Genomic DNA, 19,165 nt, shown 5'->3' on the forward strand with positions numbered 1-19,165 from the left:
AACGGCTCACAGAATTAGTAGATCCCTGGCCCAAGGGGTCAGAGAGCTGCCCAGACTCCCCGGAGGAGAGACCAGAGACAGGATTAACCGGAGAGTCCAGGAGCTGACTTCCTCCCATTTCCATAGTCTCCATTTGGCGAGGGCAGGCAACGCACCCGAAGAGCCAAAAGCGGGGAAAGCACACCATAGAAGACCCTAAACTGACCAGTGCCAGGGTGCCCGCCGGCCTGGTGGGCCAGACAAGTACGCCAGGTTGTGAATAAGCCCCCTTGGCTGGGGCAAGCAGGCGCGAGCCCAGGCAGGCAGGGGATCCTGCCGCACAGGGGAGCACGATCAAGGAGCCGGCGTAAGAGTGCAGAGTGATCCAAAGAAATAGTCCATCCCTGACCGAAGGGGTCACAGACCTGCCCCAAGCAGGAGCCAGACACAGACAGTAGACTCCTGGAAGGCTCAAATAAACGACCCAAGGTCATATAGGGTCAACAACTGACATCATCAGGGTCAGGCCCAGAAAGGGAGGTAAAGGGAAAAATAAATAGAAAGATAGATAGATAAATAAAAAAAGACCCACCTACTACCATAAAAGTTTAATCCACAAAGTCAGGAAATCTAGATGGCCCAATTGAAGCAGAAGCAAAAATAAATAAATAAGTAAGTAGGTAAATTACTTAACAGGCTCTCACAAAAATGGGAAGAAAAAGAAGTTCCCCCCAAATGAGTGGAAAAGGGGACTCCCCACAGAGAGAGCTCAATGAAATAGAGGCAAGGGAACTCTCAGACGTTGAATTCAAAACAATGGTTCTAAGGAAGCTCAACGAGCTCAGCCAGCTCAAAGATAACTATGAGAAACTGCAGAGAAACTATCAGGATCTTACAGCAAACTATATCACCCTGGAAAAGGACATAGAAACTATCAAGAAGACACAAGAGGATATGAAGAATACCATTTGTGAATTGAAATACACAGTAGAAGGAATCCAAAGCAGGCTGGATGAAGCCGAGGATTGAATCAGTGAGATGGAGGATACGGTAGAAAAAAGCTCCCAGAAAGAACAAGAAATGGATAAAAGACTCGAAAAGAATGAAGAAGCATTTAGGGAAATGCAGGACAACCTGAAACGCAGTAATATCCGTATAATAGGGATACCAGAAGGAGAAGAGGAGGAGCAAGGGATAGAGAACCTCCTTGAAAAAATAATGATGGAAAATTTCCCTAATTTGAGGAGAGAAAGGCTCCCATGGATCCAGGAGGCACAGAGGACTCCACTCAAGAGGGACCCAAGGGGGTCCACTCCAAGACACATCATCATTTAAATGGCAACTATCAAAGACAAAGAGAGAATCCTCAAGGCAGCAAGGGAGAAGGAGAAAGTAACATACTAGGGGGCCCCGATACGCCTAGGAGCTGACTTCTCATCAGAAATACTATAAGCCAGAAGGGAATGGCAACAAATATTCCGAGTCATGAAAAGCAAGGGCCTACAGCCAAGGGTGCTCTACCCAGCAAAGCTCTCAAGTAAAATAGAAGGGGAAATAAGGAGTTTCCCAGACAAGAGAAGGCTAAAAGAATACATCTCTACCAAACCAGCACTCCAAGATATGCGAAGGGGACTGGTTTAAGAAGATGAAGGAAAAGAATGAGAGAGAGAGGAACCCAGGTACAAAGAGAACAGATTAGTAAGTTTCTATCAGTAATATCTCTCAACTTTAATGGACTCAATGCCCCTATCAAGAGACACAGGGTAGCTGAATGGATAAGAAAACATGACCCACCCATATGCTGCCTACAAGAGACCCACCTCAGAGCAAGAGACCTACACAGATTGAAAGTCAACGGATGGAAAAAAATATTCCAAGCAAATGGGCAAGAGAAAAAGGCCGGGGTTGCCATACTTGTATCAGACAAAGTAGATTTCAAAACAAAGGCCATAATGAGAGACCCAGAGGGGCACTCTATAATACTTAAAGGAAGAATCTATCAAGAAGACATAAACATTGTAAACTTATATGCTCCCCATATAGGAGCACCCAAGTATATAAGGAAACTGTTGGACGACTTCAAAAAAGATATAGACAGCAACACACTGATGGTAGGGGATTTCAACACCCCACTGTCAAAAATGGACAGATCTTCCAAACAAAACATCGACAAGGATATTGTGGAGCTGAATAACGCATTAAATCAAATGGGCTTAACTGACATATCTAGAACCTTATATCGCAAAGAAGAAAAATACACGTTCTTTTCAAAGGCTCATGGCAGTTTTTCAAAGATAGACCACATGATAGGACACAAAGCAAACCTCAGCAAATTCAGGAAAACTGAAATAATACCAAACTTTTTCTCAGACCACAAGGGCTTGAAACTGGAAATCAACCTCAAAGAGAAACTTCAAAAACTTGCAAACTCATGGAGAACCGAACAGTAGACTATTAAACAATGAAGGAATGGGTCAATAATGAGATAAGAGAAGAAATCAAAAAGTTTCTGGAAACCAATGAAAATGAACAGACAACAGTCCAAAACCTATGGGACACAGCAAAGGCGGTCCTGAGAGGGAAGTTCACAGCAATACAGGCCTACCTAGAAAAGGTAGAAACATTTCAAATACAGGACCTAACCCTACAACTTCAAGAACTGGAGTAACAACAACAAATAAATCCCAGAGCAAGTAGAAGGAAGGAAATAGTCAAGATTAGAGCAGAACTGAATGACAGAGAGAGGAAAAGGACAATTCAAAGGATCAACCAATCCAGAAGCTGGTTCTTTGAAAAGATAACTAAAATCGACAAGCCTTTAAGCAGACTCATCAAGAAAAAAGGGAGAGGACCCAAATTAATAACATCAGAAACGAAAGAGGAGAAATAACAACTGATACCACAGAAAAACAAAGGATTGTCAGAAACTACTATGAACAATTATATGCCAAAAAGTTTGAAAACCTTGATGAAATGGACAAATTTTTAGAAAAGTATAATCTCTTAACACTGAAGGAGGAAGAAACAGAAAGCTTGAACAGACCGATAACAGCTGGGGAAATTGAAGCAGTCATCAAGAAACTCCCGGCACACAAAAGCCCAGGGCCGGATGGTTTCACAGGAGAATTTTACAAAACATTTCAGGAAGAGCTAACCCTGTCCTTCGCAGACTATTCCAAAAAACCCAAGAGGAGGGAAGACTCCATGAGGCCTCTTTTCATGAAGCCAGCATCACCCTAATACCAAAACCAGATAAAGGCCCTACAAAGAAAGAAAACTACAGGCCAGTTTCGCTGATGAACATAGATGCTAAAATCCTCAACAAAATATTGGCAAACCGCATCCAGCAATATATTTAAAAGATTATCCACCACGATCAGGTGGGTTTCATCCCAGGGATGCAGGGATGGTTCAATATACGCAGATCAATAAACGTAATACATCACATAAACAAGAGGAAAGACAAAAACCACATGATCATCTCGATAGATGCAGAAAAAGCATTCGATCAGGTACAGCACCCATTTATGATCCAAACACTCAGCAAAATGGGAATAAATGGGGCATTCCTCGACGTTATAAAGGCCATATATGAAAAACCTACTGCCAACATCATACTCAACGGGCAAAAACTGAAAGCTTTCCCACTAAGATCGGGACGACCACAAGGATGGCCGCTTTCACCGCTTCTTTTCAACATCGTATTGGAAGTCCTAGCCACAGCGGTCAGACAAGACAAAGAGAGAAAAGGCATCCAAATGGGAAAGGAGGAAGTAAAGCTATCATTGTTTGCAGATGACATGATAGTGTACACAGAGAACCCTGTAGACTCCACCAAGAAACTCCTCAACCTAATAAGTGAATTTGGCAAAACAGCGGGATACAAAGTCATATTCAGAAATCAAAGGCATTTTTGTACACCAGCAATGAAGTAGAAGAAGAAGAAATCAGAAGAAAAATACCATTCGATATAGCAAGAAGAAAAATAAAGTACCTAGGAATAAAATTTAACCAAGGAGGGAAAAGACCTGTACCCAGAAAACTATACAACACTGAAGAAAGAAATGAAGGAAGACACAAATAAATGGAAGCATATACCGTGCTCATGGGTTGGAAGAATTAATATCATCAAAATGTCCATACTACCCAAAACAATTTATAGATTCAACGCAATCCCTATTAAGATACCAATGACATATTTCACAGAAATAGAACAGACATTTCAAAAATTTATATGGAACCATAAATGACCCTGAATAGCTGCAGCAATTTTGAGAAAGAAAAACAAAGTAGGAGGGATCACAATACCGGACATCAAACTCTACTACAAAGCCACTATACTCAAAACAATCTGGTACTGGCACAAGAACAGACCCATAGACCAGTGGAACAGAATAGAATGCCCAGAAATAAGCCCAGGTCTCTGTGGGCATCTAATATTTGACAAAAGGGGCAGAAGCATAAAATGGAGCAATAATAGCCTCTTCAACAAATGGTCTTGGGAGAGCTGGATGGCTACATGCAAAAAATTGAAACTGGATCATCAGCTGACACCGTGCACAAAAATAAACTCAAGATGGATAAAAGACTTAAATATAAGTCGCAACACTATAAAGTCCTAGAGGAGAGCATTGGCAGGAAACTCTCAGATATCCCACGCAGCAATTTTTTCACTGATATGTTTCCGAAAGCAAGGGACATAAAGGAAAGAATAAACGACTGGGACCTCATCAAAATAAGAAGCTTCTGCACGGCAAAAGAAAACATCAGCAAAATGAAAAGGTAGCCGACCATAAGGGAAAATATATTCGCTAATGATACATCAGATAGAGGTTTGATCTCCAAGATATATGAAGAACTCACTTGACTCCACTCCAAGAAGACAAACGATCCAGTCAAAAAATGGGCAAAGGACCTGGGCAGACACTTTTCCAAGGAGGAGATACAGAGGGCCCAGAGACATGTGAAAGGAGCCTCAGCATCACTAGCCAGCAGAGAAATGCAGATCAAAACCACAATGAGGTACCACCTCACACTGGTCAGAATGGTCATCATAAACAGATCCACAAACAACAGGTGCTGGCGAAGCTGTGGAGAAAAGGGAACCCTAGTCCACTGTTGGTGGGAATGCAGATTGGTGCAGCCACTGTGGGAAGCAGTGTGGAATTTCCTCAGAAAGCTGAAAATGGAACTGCCTTTTGATCCAGCGATTCCCCTGCTGGGACTATACCCTGAGAACACCAAAACACCAATACAAAAGAACCTATGCACCCCAATGTTCATAGCAGCACAATTTACAATAGCCAAGTGCTGGAAGCAACTTAAATGCCCATCAGTAGATGATTGGATCAAAAAGTGATGGTACATATACACAAGGGAATACTACGCAGCAGAAAGAGAAAAAGAAGTTCTAAAGTTTGCGACAGCATGGTAGGAACTGGAGAGCATTATGCTAAGTGAAATAAGCCAGGGGGCAAAAGACAAATACCATATGATCTCACCTATAAGTGGACCCTAACCAACAATACAAAGATGCAAGGAAAATAAGACCAGCAACACTGAAAGGAGAAGAAACCAACAGAGACGGGGGGTGGGGGGGGACGGGGAAAAGGAAGGGAAGGGGATAGTCAAGGAACATATAGCAAGGACTCATGGACAAAACCAAAGGGGAAGAGCTGAAGGAGGGAGGTCGGGAGGGGGCAAGGGAAAGTGGTGGGGGGGTAGGCAGAGACAAATGTATTTAAAAAATAAATTTAAAAAGATTTAGAAGTATAAATAAATAGATTAATTACTACATTAAAAAAAAGAACATACAGATTCAGGAATAAATTCTAATCTCATGAAATAAAAGTTTTGCATTTTCAGTAAATACATTATCCTAGCTATAGTCCCATTACCCTTACTATTGTTTTAGGTCTTCTATTTTAAAGGGCTTGGTATTATTACTATATATATCTTTTTCTTTTTTTTTTTTTAATCATAAACAGGGTCAAATATCCTTTGGACATACACAAAATGAAGGTAAAAAAAAAGGAAAGTAATTCAAATAAAAGTCTTTTGGATATTAACTGTAAGTCCTGGCGTTTGCAATTTTTGACTGTTATTGAGTCATGTATGCAGTTTATGTATTATAATGAAAGGACTTAAAGGAAAAGTAAAGAAAATCCCCTAGGACAAAAATATTGATGAAAGAAATTTTTTTTCTGCAAGAATTCAATTTTTTTTTTAAAAAAGTATTCACATTTTTATAAAAATAACATGTCAAAGGGTTAGTCTTCTATACCCTGCCTTTCTGCTCATCTTTATTTTTCGAGGTCTGAATCCAACTCCCTTTCTTTCTGAAGGCTATCAATTCCTTCCTTCCATATTAATATTTTATAAAAACGTTTACAAGATCTATGATGGAACCATTAAAAAATAAAACTTCATCACATTTTTAACTTCACCTTAATTCAAACACAAACTACTTAAGAATAAGGCGATTTATAAATACCTACTTACTGAATGCCTATTATATTTACCTAGTTATGATATTATTGAAGATATTAGATCTTAGGTTTTGAAACGTGACTCAATTTCTTATGGTTGGCTCCAGAAATGATGTAAAGGGAGCGGGAGTAAGACAGACTGACTTAACATCACCACTTACAGGAACATGGGAGAAATTCCCAGAAATAAAGCAGACCTCCCTGTTGTTCAGGAACTCTGACACATTTCCTTTTCATTGATGAACTCATGAAAAGCTGCCTTTTCTTACTGTGCTGACTGCACAGTGTGTTTGCCCAGTGGCTTCTCCAGGTAGATTCTGAGCAGAATGTCACAGGTTTACACTTGCATCTCAGGACTCACGCTGTTCTAGGGATGACTTATTGGCAGCAGTATATGTACTAAATCTCCTAGTCAGTTCCTGCTAAGCCTTCTCATCTTTTGTTAACCAAACAGGGAAGGTTTAAGACAACAGGTAAATCTTCTAAGCTTCCTTGCACTTAGCTACAGTACTTTGGGGAAATATTGTTAAAGGAACATTAGCTATGATTCTTTTATATGTTCTTTTATACGGGGATTTCTCTTACACTGCCATGCTGAGATAGTGTTTACTGTGCTTACTCACTTGACTCATTTGAGGTAGGGCTAAAACATTCAGTATTCCAGGTTCAAAACTATCCTAAAGATATTTCCTGGATGAGATTCCGTAGGTGACCTGTTACCTATACCATTGGTTCTGGTTTAACTTTGGCATTAGAAAAGCTTCCTGGACGGTCAGCACTGAGACAAATGACAGCTCCCTTAATGCAGTCCCTGCCCCTCTCCCACCCACAGGGCCCAGCCTCTGGCCATGGTGCTGACAGATTTTTCAAGTGAAGTTCACTGTAGTATCAAAAGGTGGCAAATGATGATTAGAATTTTTAAAAAGTATTAGAACTAAGAGACACACACTCCAGTGTCACGAGTTCCACCTTATAAAAGAACTACAAGGTTGTCAAAAAGATGACAGGACAGTACTGACATTCATTCCTACCATCTGCCCCTGAATTCAGTGATATAGGACCAGTAGTTAAGGGACCAAAAACCTAAGAGTTAGCCTCTCTACTATCACATGGCTCCCAATTTTCTGAGTCATCCAGAGTTATGCTTCACCAATAATTCCCATCATCTACTTCCTTTATATACTCTGAGATGCTCAGAATGTACACATCTGGGAAGCACAGAGAAGATGGATGATGGCAGAGTACAACCTGGGCTATTTAGCCATGCTAGGAAAGAAAGCGAGCAAGGAGAGAAGAAAAGCCCTGGGATAGCACAAATTTAAATACTATGAAAGACTGTAGTTGAATCTCCAAAGCAGTCAGAAAGCACACTATTCTAACGAGACATCAGCTAAGGCACTGTAAAAGGTGAAAGTCTGCAACTCACTGAGAAGTGGATTCAGAGACCAGGATACCAGTGCTCTGATCCACTCCAGGCCTTGGCAAAGGAAGGGACAATGTGGGAGCACCAACTATAACGTGTTCCTAAAAAAACGGAATCTTATAGTTAGATAAAGTATCAAAGAAAACTTGCCTGAGCTAACAATATCGGAGTCCCAGGCAAGTCTAATTTGGGGAAGAGGGTGGAAGGGAGGACCCACACCTAATTGTATCATGGCACAATATCTAAATTTTAAGATAAAATTAGCCACTTTCACATACAATTCTATATATTAGAAAAAAATGATAAAGTTTGAACACTATGTAAAAACTTTAGTATGTATATAAAGTCTGAAATGCTATACACTACTCTGTAGTTAAAAAAAAAATAAAAGAGAAGAAGCTGTCATATAAGAGAAACTTCTACCTTGTATTATGTATTCTTATATACTGATTAAATTTGTTCAGTGAACTTTTAAATTAAAAAACGAAATGTGTCAAAATTATAATGCTTACATGATCAGACTATATCTTATTATTAAAACAAGAATCACGTTTCAGTTATGCAACATGAATAAATTCTGGAGATGTAATGTACAGCAATGCAACTATGGTTAACAATATAGTATTATACACTTGAAATTTGCTTAGAGGATAGATCTTAGGTTTTGTCAAACTTAAAAGAAATTATACCTATGTGAGGTGCTGGATATGTTTAATAGCGTGACTGAGGTATTTCACAAGGTGTGTATATTGAAACATCAAGTTGTACACCATAAATATGTATTGTTTTCAACTTGTCAATTATACTTCAACAAAAATGAGAAGCAAGATTTATACTTCAACAAAAATGAGAAGAAGCAAGAAAAATAAATACAAAATTCTCATGTTTAATTTGGTATTGTTATTTAAGAATAAAATCAGGAAGGAGGGAGGGGTGGGCGGGGAAAAGGAAGGGAAGGGGCAAGTCAAGGAACATATAGCAAGGACTCATGGACAAACCTAAAGTGGGGAAGGACTGAGGGACGGAGTGGGGAGGGGGGAAAGGGAAAGTTGTGAGGGGTAGGCGGAGACAAATGTATTTGAAAAAATAAATAAATTAAAAATAATAATAAAATGTAGAGTTGAAAACAAACAAAAAAGAATAAAATCAATATAGCTTTAATATAAAACAATCTTTTCCACTTATTTTTGAAAGATTCTACTATGCGGGATTTATCTAGCAATACTGTTCAAATATGTTGTTAAACCTCCTCTTCCTCTCCCCCGCAACTGAATGTTTCTTGTCAGCATAAGATAAACTGATGCAAATATGTTAAGCTGATATAACAATGGGCTGTACAAGTTAGGCTATTCAATTTAAATGTAGGTAAATTTACAGAGTCCACAGGTTTAGTAAATCTTTAAAACAACACGTAAAGGTGCCGCTGTAGCTAAGAACCTCAGGGACCCAGAGATTCCAACATGGAATTCACCAATGTATATAATATAACCACAAGTGCCATACTGTGGACTGCCTCTTAATAAACACAATCAGATAAAAGCTCAAGTCCTTTTTGAGAATTGGAGGGGAAAAAAAAGCAACAGATAGGTACGTATGAATCATTAAGCTAATATAGTGCTAAATTTATAAAACAAAAAAATTAAGTTCTATGATGGAAATGCATTAAGAAAATAACAAAATATAAATCATATATAAATAAAACAAAAATCTCACTAAAGTTCTTTTGAGAGAAAAAATTCAGGAGATATGCTATTTCAACAGTTTTTTAAAAGAAGAAAATATGCACACGTAAAAAAATGTATAATTTGTTATTTATGCATTTTTATGCCACAGTACATTATTAGAAGCTTTGTGCTAGTTTAGAAATTTTAAGTATAAGTTTTAATTGCTTTCAAATGGCATAGCAAGACACAAAAATTAGTTTAAATATTACTGCTTTTGTTCCAAGTTACCTGAACATTCTCATTCCATTTGTCAGCAAAAAGCTTATCTGGAACTTCCGCAGGTAGAGATAATTGTTCTTTAAATATTTTAAGATACTGTGGAAAACCAAATGAATTCATTAAGTGTATCTGGCGGTGAGAAAATCGTGACTTCACTCTTTTTTCTAAGAGTTCCAAAACATCCTTAAAACAAACAGAAATTCCAGTAAGAGGCATGTTAAAAAAATGTTGTTAGAGTTACAATTATTTAAACTATCACCTGTGATTAGCAATGTTTATCCTATAATACACAATTAAGTATACAAAAAATTTAGGAAAGCCTCTAAAAACTCAAATTATTCCCTTGATCTCCTTATGGTTACAAGACAATAAAATTAAGAGAGTATGGCTTGGAAATAAACCAAGACTCTAAAAAATTTTCTATGCACGCTACTTTAATCTACTTGTAAGCATCTGTAGGCCTGGTAATGTCATGTCATTTACATATGATGTTATTCTCAGCTAATTTTTAACATCCCAAGACCTACAATAATTGCTAAAAAAAAACCGTATTATTGAGTAGTTATATGTCATAGTAACATTAAGTGTTTCAATAAGGAATTTTGTACATTCTACAAAGAATTCAGATAAAAAGATGTTAAAATGTATTAAAACATTACATTCATGAAAATTTAAACATCATCTTTATTGTTTTATGTAACAAAGACTAAGTAGCAACATGTGTAATGGAGAAAAAAAGTTCAGTTCACTAAAATATACAAGCCAAGAAGCCACACTAGACTAAAGGAACAAACTGCATAAGAGGAAACTGGCAGAACAGAGCACCGACAGTGGTAACTTACTGTCTTACTGTCTACTGGCTTTTTAATAGTGCTATTTTAGAAACTACTTATATTTGTGCTATTTTTCTTTATGAAGTTAGAAATCATGTTTACTTTCAATTTTCTAAAATTAAAAAGTTTAAAAAAAGCAGCTGTGGTGAGGCCCAGAAATAGGGATTTTTAAAGCTACTCAGATGATTTTCATATAATAGCTAGGTTAAGAAATAAGTTATACAGACGAAAGGTTTCAAGGGCTCAAAGATCATGGTCAGTTTCGGAAGGAAGACTGGAAAGATTAATAGATTGGGGTTGGAGGGAAGAGGGCGAATGAAAAACCTGGAATGTTTTTATAGCTTAAAGAAAAATAATGTAACAGAGAATTAAAGAAAGTTAAGTTTAGAGAAAGAAATATTATACATTTATTTTCTATTAAGGAGCAGCTCTACACCAACCATATAGGTAAGTGGCTGAAAGGCTATGTAAGTAACACACTCTGTAAGCAATAACCAGGAACCTACATTTGGGAATGGAAAGATGAATGTAAAAGGTTATTTTAGTGGTGGACAGTAATGACAGAAATTGACAATGTGAGGATAAAGAGGTCAGTAAAAAAAAGGCATTGCTTCCACAAGGGAAGAGGTTTTGTGCTCACAAAGTCACTACTTCATTTGTCCTTTTGCTTTTTCCCTGTAAGCACAGACACACATACTTGTTCGAGAACGACACATACAAAACAAAACAAACAAAAAGAAAAGAGCCTCTGATAACACTGCTAAGGAGCTACTGACCCTTTATTTGCTCCTTCCCTAGGTCAGTAACATTTGACACTGCCACTTCCAACGAAAGGAAGATTTTTTTTTAGCAAGAACAAACATGCCTCAAACAGACTGCTGCTTTTGGCAAGGAGGAATAAAGATATCTGGAGAACCAGAGAGATGTTCTATGAGGGGGGCTAATTATAAAAGCATACATCATAAGGTCTGGAGCACTGGGGAAGGAGGACAGAGAAAGCCACCCCATAGGAACAGCAACAGAAAAAGAAGTATTGAAAGATGACTTTGTAAAAAGTTTCACTTTTCTAAAAAAGACAAAGAACTATAAAAAAGGAAATTAAGTAAATGACTAAACCTGCATGTTAAAAAACAATAAGTTATTGCTTTATTTCCAGAGGTGTGTACTTACGAAGTTAAAATTGTATCATTCTGAGTTGATTCCAAACATTTTCAAACTATGGAATCATCAATGTAAACAAAAACTATTAGTCACTTTAATCAAATGGTGATAAGATTATTTAACTTTCTCTTTATATGCTAATGTAGAAACTATATTCATTAGCATAATATGCCTTCACATTTTTTAATTTAGTGATTGCATCAGAGGGATGAAGGTGTTAGTTTATGAGCAAGTGTGATAACTGTTTTCTTATTTACCTCAATCTATGCACCAGGCATCTGTGAAACACATTTGAAAAATGCCTAATATGAACATGATGACCTACATAAGTGTCTATGTTGATAATTAAGCTTTAATTTTATAGATACTGTAACTAATTTTTTAATAGAAAGACTTACCAATCTACATGTAAGACCAATAACTGCTATTGGAGTCTGTGCAGACTGTGAAATGTCAAAAAGGTTATAGAGGAGTGTCTGGTTTCTATGATGAGCAAAAAGATCAAATTCGTCTAATATGAAGATCACTGGACAACTACTCATCCGGTCACCTAAGATTTAAAATAAAGCGTTTTCTATATTAATAAGTAATTATATCAAACTTTGTTAAATTTCTAAAATATTTACATTTCACTTTTTAAAACTTAATTCAACAAACAAATTTTGATAACCTACTTTGAATAGGGGACTTACCAGCGCAAGCACATTTATTCAGCAAATTAAACTATTCACAGGATAAGATAACCTTATTTCGGTCTAGTAGTCTGCTGATGAAAAGTTAAGAAAATCATTTAAATACTGGAGACTATTGTTTTTAAAATTATATAAGCATAGTTCTTCCATCATCAGAAAATTTACAAAGTCCTTTGAATACCTACAGAGACCAAATCACTTTGAGGTTATATATTGAGTCACTAATTTACGCACAAAACTATTATTTCAGAAGAGATTTGTTTGAGTAGTAGAAATGCAAAGTATATCTTCCCACAGCAAAAGTTTTTATAAATAATGGTAAGTCTATGAAGTTCAATAAAAACCACTATATTCCTTCTATCCACAATTTTAAGACTTCAAACAACAGGGAAAAGTTCAACATGACTCTGTAGATTCATTTTTCTCATCACAATGGAGTCTACTTTAGCAAAAGAATCACTACCACCATAAGGTTTAATGCTTTTTATTTGCACAAACAAGCAGAAAGAAAATCTGATAAGGGTACACTCATTCCAACATATAATAAAAAACACTTAACGTTAACCTAAATGGCATGAGTTTCAGAAGAACTGCTCAAAATTTAGAAACATCTACATAATTAGAAATTTAGTATTGGTAAAATACACCATTAGATATCAATGAGGAAAAGTGGTTTATTCAAGGTTAGAGCTCCATTTTACACCTTACCAAAATGAATTCCAGCCAAAATATTAATTACAAGTATGTTAGATGAAAACATAATCGATCATCCTTAAAATCTGAAGAGAAAAAATTTTGACTATGTAAAAATGTTAAAAGTTCCATTCAGTAGAAAATCCAAACTAAATTTAAAAGAGAAATATTAAGTGCAAGAACACCCATAAGGAGGTCCTGACCAGGTAGCTCAGTTGGTTAGAACGTTGTCCCAATTTGCCAAGGTTGCAGGTTTGATCGCTGGTCAAGGCACACACACAAATCAACCAATGAATATATAAATAAGTGAAACAACAAATTGATATTTCTTTCTCTCATTCTTTCTTTCTCTTGCCTCCTTCCCCTCTCTCTCTCTCTCTCTCTCTCTCTCTCAAATCAATCGATAAAATAAAAAGAATTCCTATAAGTAAATACAAGCTAAACACCAAAATAAGGCAAAGAACCAACAGGAAATACACAAAGCAGGAAATATCAGTGGCCAATAAAAATAGAAAATGATGCTCATTATTACCAGAATTCAGCAAATTAAATAAGTTTTCTATTGAATAGACAAATATAAAAATTAATAATTGTTTTTGAAATTGTGAAGAAAGTAGAATTCTGAAATATGCATAGAAAATTGACCTTCTAGGGAAGTTTGGCAGTATTTACTCTTTTCAAATGTTGTACTTTTTTTTTTTTAAGTTTTATTTATTTTTAGAGGAATGGACGGAGAAAGAAGAGGGAGAGAAACAGCAATGGGTGGCTGCCTCTCGTGTACCTCTAACTGGGGACCTGGCCTGCAACCCAGGCATATGCCCTGACTGGGAATCAAACCCACAACCCTTTGTTTCACAGGCTGGTACTCAATCCACTGAGCCACACCAGCCAGGGCAAATGTTGTACCTTTTAATCCAGGATTCTACTAACTGAAATTTACCCTCGGAAATATCTGCACGATTTTAACAGTGGAAAATTGTCACCCATCCCACCATTCTTTTGACATTGTTTCTATAAGTGTTGACTCTGGCTAATATATAGCTTGTAGGTGAACAGAGTGTTTGTGTAAGAATCCTAGGAACTAACTTCAAATGATACAGACTCGGACCTTAAAGAATCCTGCTCCAGGAGATTTGCTGACCTTCAACCATGGAGCCAGGATGACTAAACCAGGATGATCTACACTGGACCATAACCTGTCTTATCAGAATAGATTATGCTAGTCTGCAGAGAGGGAACTTTTCAGCCCCACTCCCTGACCTCTCTGTTCTGTTTCCCTCTCCCTCATAAAATGTCTGCCTCCACTGAGAGGTGGAGATGGGTTTGAGACATGAGTCCCCCATCTTCCTGATGGCTGGCACCTGCTAATAAACTACTTTCCTTTACACGAGCACCGGCCTCTCAAGTAGTGGCTTTCATAGAGGCAGGCAGCTGGACCTGTTTCCAGTTACATAACTATGTAATATCTCCCTAATTATACAAACTTAGAAATAAAAGCCCATAACTCGTTATTAAGATATAACTTATATTTTTAACTATAGTTAATATATATTTATAGAATGAAGTGTTATGAGAACTATAAAAATGATGGTGCAGCTCAATATTTACTGACATGGAAAGATATGACATATTTACAACATTGCTATTAGTAAATGAAAACATGTAGACTACACAGTATCAAAAATGAGTTTATTCTCATAAAAATTATTTACCTACATCAAAAATATACTGTAGGTGAATAAAGATATGAAACCAAAGTTAGTTGGGATAATCACTATTACAGTGATGATTATTTTATTTTTTTATATATTTGTAATTTTTTGTAAAAACATGTTAACTTTATAATCAGGGAAAAATAAAGTTAAATATCTTTGATACTGTTAAATATGTTAATATTTACCTTTTTTTAAAGCTTCCAGAATGAATGAAAGGTTTTCAGCAAAGCTTCCCTGAGTAACAAAAGAAAAACATACCATTAGTGAAATAAAGAATAGAGGGGCTCTCTGGCCCTTACACATTATATAGATACACTCTGTACCTGACTTAAACATTACACAGACATTCTACATATTTTTTATGATCAATTAGAGTCATGACCAGATTTTCAGCTGAATATCACTATGCTTACAATCTAAAACTTAAATATAAAAGCAAAATGACATAGCACTGAAAATGGCATTACTATGTTCAAAAGTTTATATTTTCTGGATAAAACCCATAAAAATTTAATGTTACAGGTAATTTTTAACAGTTGTTATATTAACATAGTTAGAGAACTAGAAATCCATTGCAGTTTGCATCTTCAAACACATCAGGTTCTTACAAGTCTCAAATTAATCTCGAACACTAAAATAATGACCATGAATTTAAATGAGATCCAAAAAGAAAAGGGAGAAGAAATTTGTCTAAATTATTAGATACCATAATAGTGCATCTCTATTCAAGAGCATATTATAGAATTTGTATGTATCATATCAAATTTGGCTATGCTTACTTGGAGCACAGTCATAACATTTTTGGATACAACTTAAATATTCTAGATGGAAATTAAGAGAGTATCAGATGTATTATCCAGATGTCCCAGCTAGCAGATAAAGTCCCTGTTAAATATTTTTTCATTAAAGTCATTATACTTCAGATTTTTAAATTTAAAGAAATAGCCAACTTTAAATTTGAGGAGATGTAAAGGAAAAAAGAAACACTTGTTTGTTTCCTGGTCAAGAGAACTGATATAACATAATTTTTTAAGAACTTCCATATATTCTGTGATGATTGCATTCTGTCAAGTCAATACTTTTTCCAAGGTAGGCAGGGCTAAAGGTATTTTCCATAACATAAACAAAGGCTCAGAGGCAATTTGTTGGAAAATCAGTGGTCAAAGTTACTCAAAGACTGCTTAGCTTTTGGGTATTTTTTAAAAGACTATTTTACCACACATTAAGTATGTATGTATATATATATATAAATATACATATGTATGCATATATGTATAGAATACACAAATTTGCTATAAGCATATCAAAACAGAAAGGCTTTGGGTTAAGTGACTCAGGTTCTCAGTGTCCAGCCTTTGTCATTTTGGCTTTCAACAAGGTATTTATGCTCTCTGAGCCTCAATGGCTTAATCTATATAACGTAGAAATTAAATTAATAATCTTTATATGTGACAACTATGGTAACAAAGCTGATGACCAGGATGATAAACAACTGTGAATCCAATATACAGAGGTCCACTAAAGAAAGTCAGAAACACCGATCTACCTCACTTGGAAATCCAAAAGCCAAACAGAGCCTCTACAATAGTAACTCTCCTAGACCAAGTAGACAATGATTTTCAACATTAAAGCCTAACAGAAGGTAGAACATTGGAGTTATAGAAGGGGCATTTTGAACTTGCACTTCAGAGACTTACAAACAATTAAAGAGTAACACATGATTGCCTCAACTTTTTATAGATAATTACAAAAGAATGAATTACTAAATGCAAGGAGGTTTTCACAATGATGACTGTAGCTGCATTTGAGTACACAGTTTAGAGATTTAGAGTGATAGCACTGCATGATTACTAGTGACCAGAAAATGAATTAGAAGGTATGAGGGGAGCCCCCAAAACCCCAGAATTATTTTTTAGAGGGCGGGCCCCTTGGAGTACATGATTCCCCGACTAGGTTTAGTGTTCTAGAAACCCATCTGTATCAGTGTATCAGCTGGCGTTGTTTTGAGAGGCTGCGTTCTTTCAACTTGTTTGCCCGTTTCACAACAGGACATTTACGAGCTCACCTGCCCACACCACACCTAGTGGTCACCAGTTTTTGATCAAAAAACATCATGACCTCTGTGCCCACCCTCCCCATTTACCTGATCTCACCCCAGAGACTTATTTTGTTTCCTTATGAAAAAAGTCCTCAAAGGGAAACATTTTGCCTATGTGGAAGAGGTGAAACAAATACAACAAGAGCACTAAAAGGCAGCAAAATATATGACTTCAAAAACTATTTTGAGCAGTGGGAAAAAAGGTCTCAATAGTTCAACTGCACCAAATGGAGAGTACCCTGAAGGTCACTGAAGTTAAACACACAATCAATTTTTTAAAATAAATTGGTTTTTTTGGGTCCCCACTTATATACAACTCACTTCAAATGTATAAGCAGAATGAAGATAAGTCATTTCATTACAAAAATTAAGGCAGCTAAAAATTAATTATTCTTCCCTTAAGCCCTATAAATCAAGTAATAGGTAAAAAGATTTTAAAAGTTTGAAAACATTTCTAATCACTTTCTCTTAAGCTATTGATGTTCACTGTTCTAGATTCTAAGCTAATATAATACTGACGTATTGGTAAGTTTCTGAAAACAGTTTAACAGTACCAGATAACTGACATTAATATAGTATATTATCATCAAATATCTTTTCTTAAAACAGATGTTTAATGTTCTTTGTGAAGTAAGTTCAAAGAAGCCCATTTAACAGATCAGGAATCTGATATGCAGGGGTATTCATTAATCATGGTCAACAGGCTGTAAGGCCAGAGTAAATCCACCTTTTTGTAGCTTCAAATACAGCACAGTTTCTGATATTCTCATGCTAACCAAGTCTCAGAAGACTACAAATAGACTACTAGAGTATTTTTAAAAACATTAATCTATCTCCAAAGAAAAAGAATCAGATTATTTATCTTACAAATAAAGAAACAAACTCAGATAAAATCTACATAAACTAGGTATTGATGAATAAATGCATCCTAGCATGTTACGCACTTTTACAACAAAAACCTCGCATATTTCAATTCAGAATCTCTGAACCCTCCCTAGCATTCCAAAAGTATAAAGCTATGATAACAGTTTTTACTTTGATGCATACTGAATAAAAGAATAGAAATGATACTTACAAAAACTCTATCTCCAACTACATTTTCCAGATTTAACTGCCTTGTGATTTCCTTTAGGGCTATTTTATCACTGGTCTGCAGCAGTCCTGAAATAAAGCCCATTTAAAAGTATTTAATTAAAATATGTATTTGACACAGTACAGATTATTTCCCAGTCAAAAATTTTTTCTAATGCTTTCTGAATTTAACTAGAAAAAAAATTAAAGACTGTGAGTTTGTATTTCTTTTTACAACTGAGCAATAAAGACATTTGGTAGATTCAAAGAACAAAGAAACATCTTCTTTGGAGTTAGTGTTATTAAAGAAAAAAGACAAAAACCAAAAGTCCTCATGTGCCTCCTTTATTTTTGTTTTAGTTTCTAAAAATATTGTGTACAGTGTCCTATATTAAGAATTGTTAAGCATAAGTCTAGTTTTTAAAATGTAATTCTTAATCTAAATTTAAAACATAAAGTGAATTTAGTTTCATAATATGAAAAGCTCACATGTTTTATCATTTCCAATTGCGAAATAATGACATACTTACCATTTAGGTGAACCTGTAATACATTTTCGCTCATGTCTTCTATCTCCATTAGTTCTTTCAAAGCATGGTTTATTAACTAAATAATATTAAAAAGTTTATAAAATATTTAATAATAGGTAAAGATGATATGCCCATATTTTTAAACTATAACAAATAGAAAAAGAACATAAACAGATTGTCACTTTAAATTAACAAATAAATTTGCAGATTCATTAGTTTCATTTGTGTAAGTTACTAGGTATACAGAGAAAGTCCTTATTACAGAAACTTAGTGCTTGCAATGAAAATATTATTACTATTAATGATATATTTATCATAACTACTAAAAATATACTAAACGTTAAACCACCTTAAACTGTTCAATTACAAAGCTTCACATTTTTATAATTAAAGGTTACTATTCCACCTGCTTATATTCTTTATACTTTTTGAATTGTGCCATCTTATCACTCATTAAAATATAATCTCTTTATATTAATACTGCATACACTTCTTAAAAATTTGAAAATGATAAAAATTTAAAAAGACAAAATAGCTTT

General features: G+C 35.6%; 1 protein-coding gene across 7 annotated transcripts in view; it reads right to left on the minus strand.

The window, feature by feature from the left end:
• The window catches only part of ORC4 (origin recognition complex subunit 4), an 89,463-nt gene that overhangs the window by 14,855 nt on the left and 55,443 nt on the right, over positions 1–19,165 (minus strand). For all 7 annotated transcript variants that reach the window (XM_054562561.1, XM_054562557.1, XM_054562560.1 and 4 more), the window contains 5 exons: positions 18,627–18,702; positions 18,101–18,186; positions 15,113–15,161; positions 12,226–12,377; positions 9,843–10,016 (listed from right to left, as the gene is read on the minus strand). In XM_054562561.1, the coding sequence (XP_054418536.1) occupies positions 9,843–10,016; positions 12,226–12,377; positions 15,113–15,161; positions 18,101–18,186; positions 18,627–18,702 (537 nt within the window). The remainder of the gene's footprint in view (positions 1–9,842; positions 10,017–12,225; positions 12,378–15,112; positions 15,162–18,100; positions 18,187–18,626; positions 18,703–19,165) is intronic.

The sequence above is a fragment of the Pteronotus mesoamericanus genome, unplaced genomic scaffold, assembly GCF_021234165.1.
Source record: "Pteronotus mesoamericanus isolate MK-2021 breed Mesoamerican mustached bat unplaced genomic scaffold, CSHL_Meso_final scaffold_651, whole genome shotgun sequence".
Lineage (NCBI taxonomy): Eukaryota > Metazoa > Chordata > Mammalia > Chiroptera > Mormoopidae > Pteronotus > Pteronotus mesoamericanus.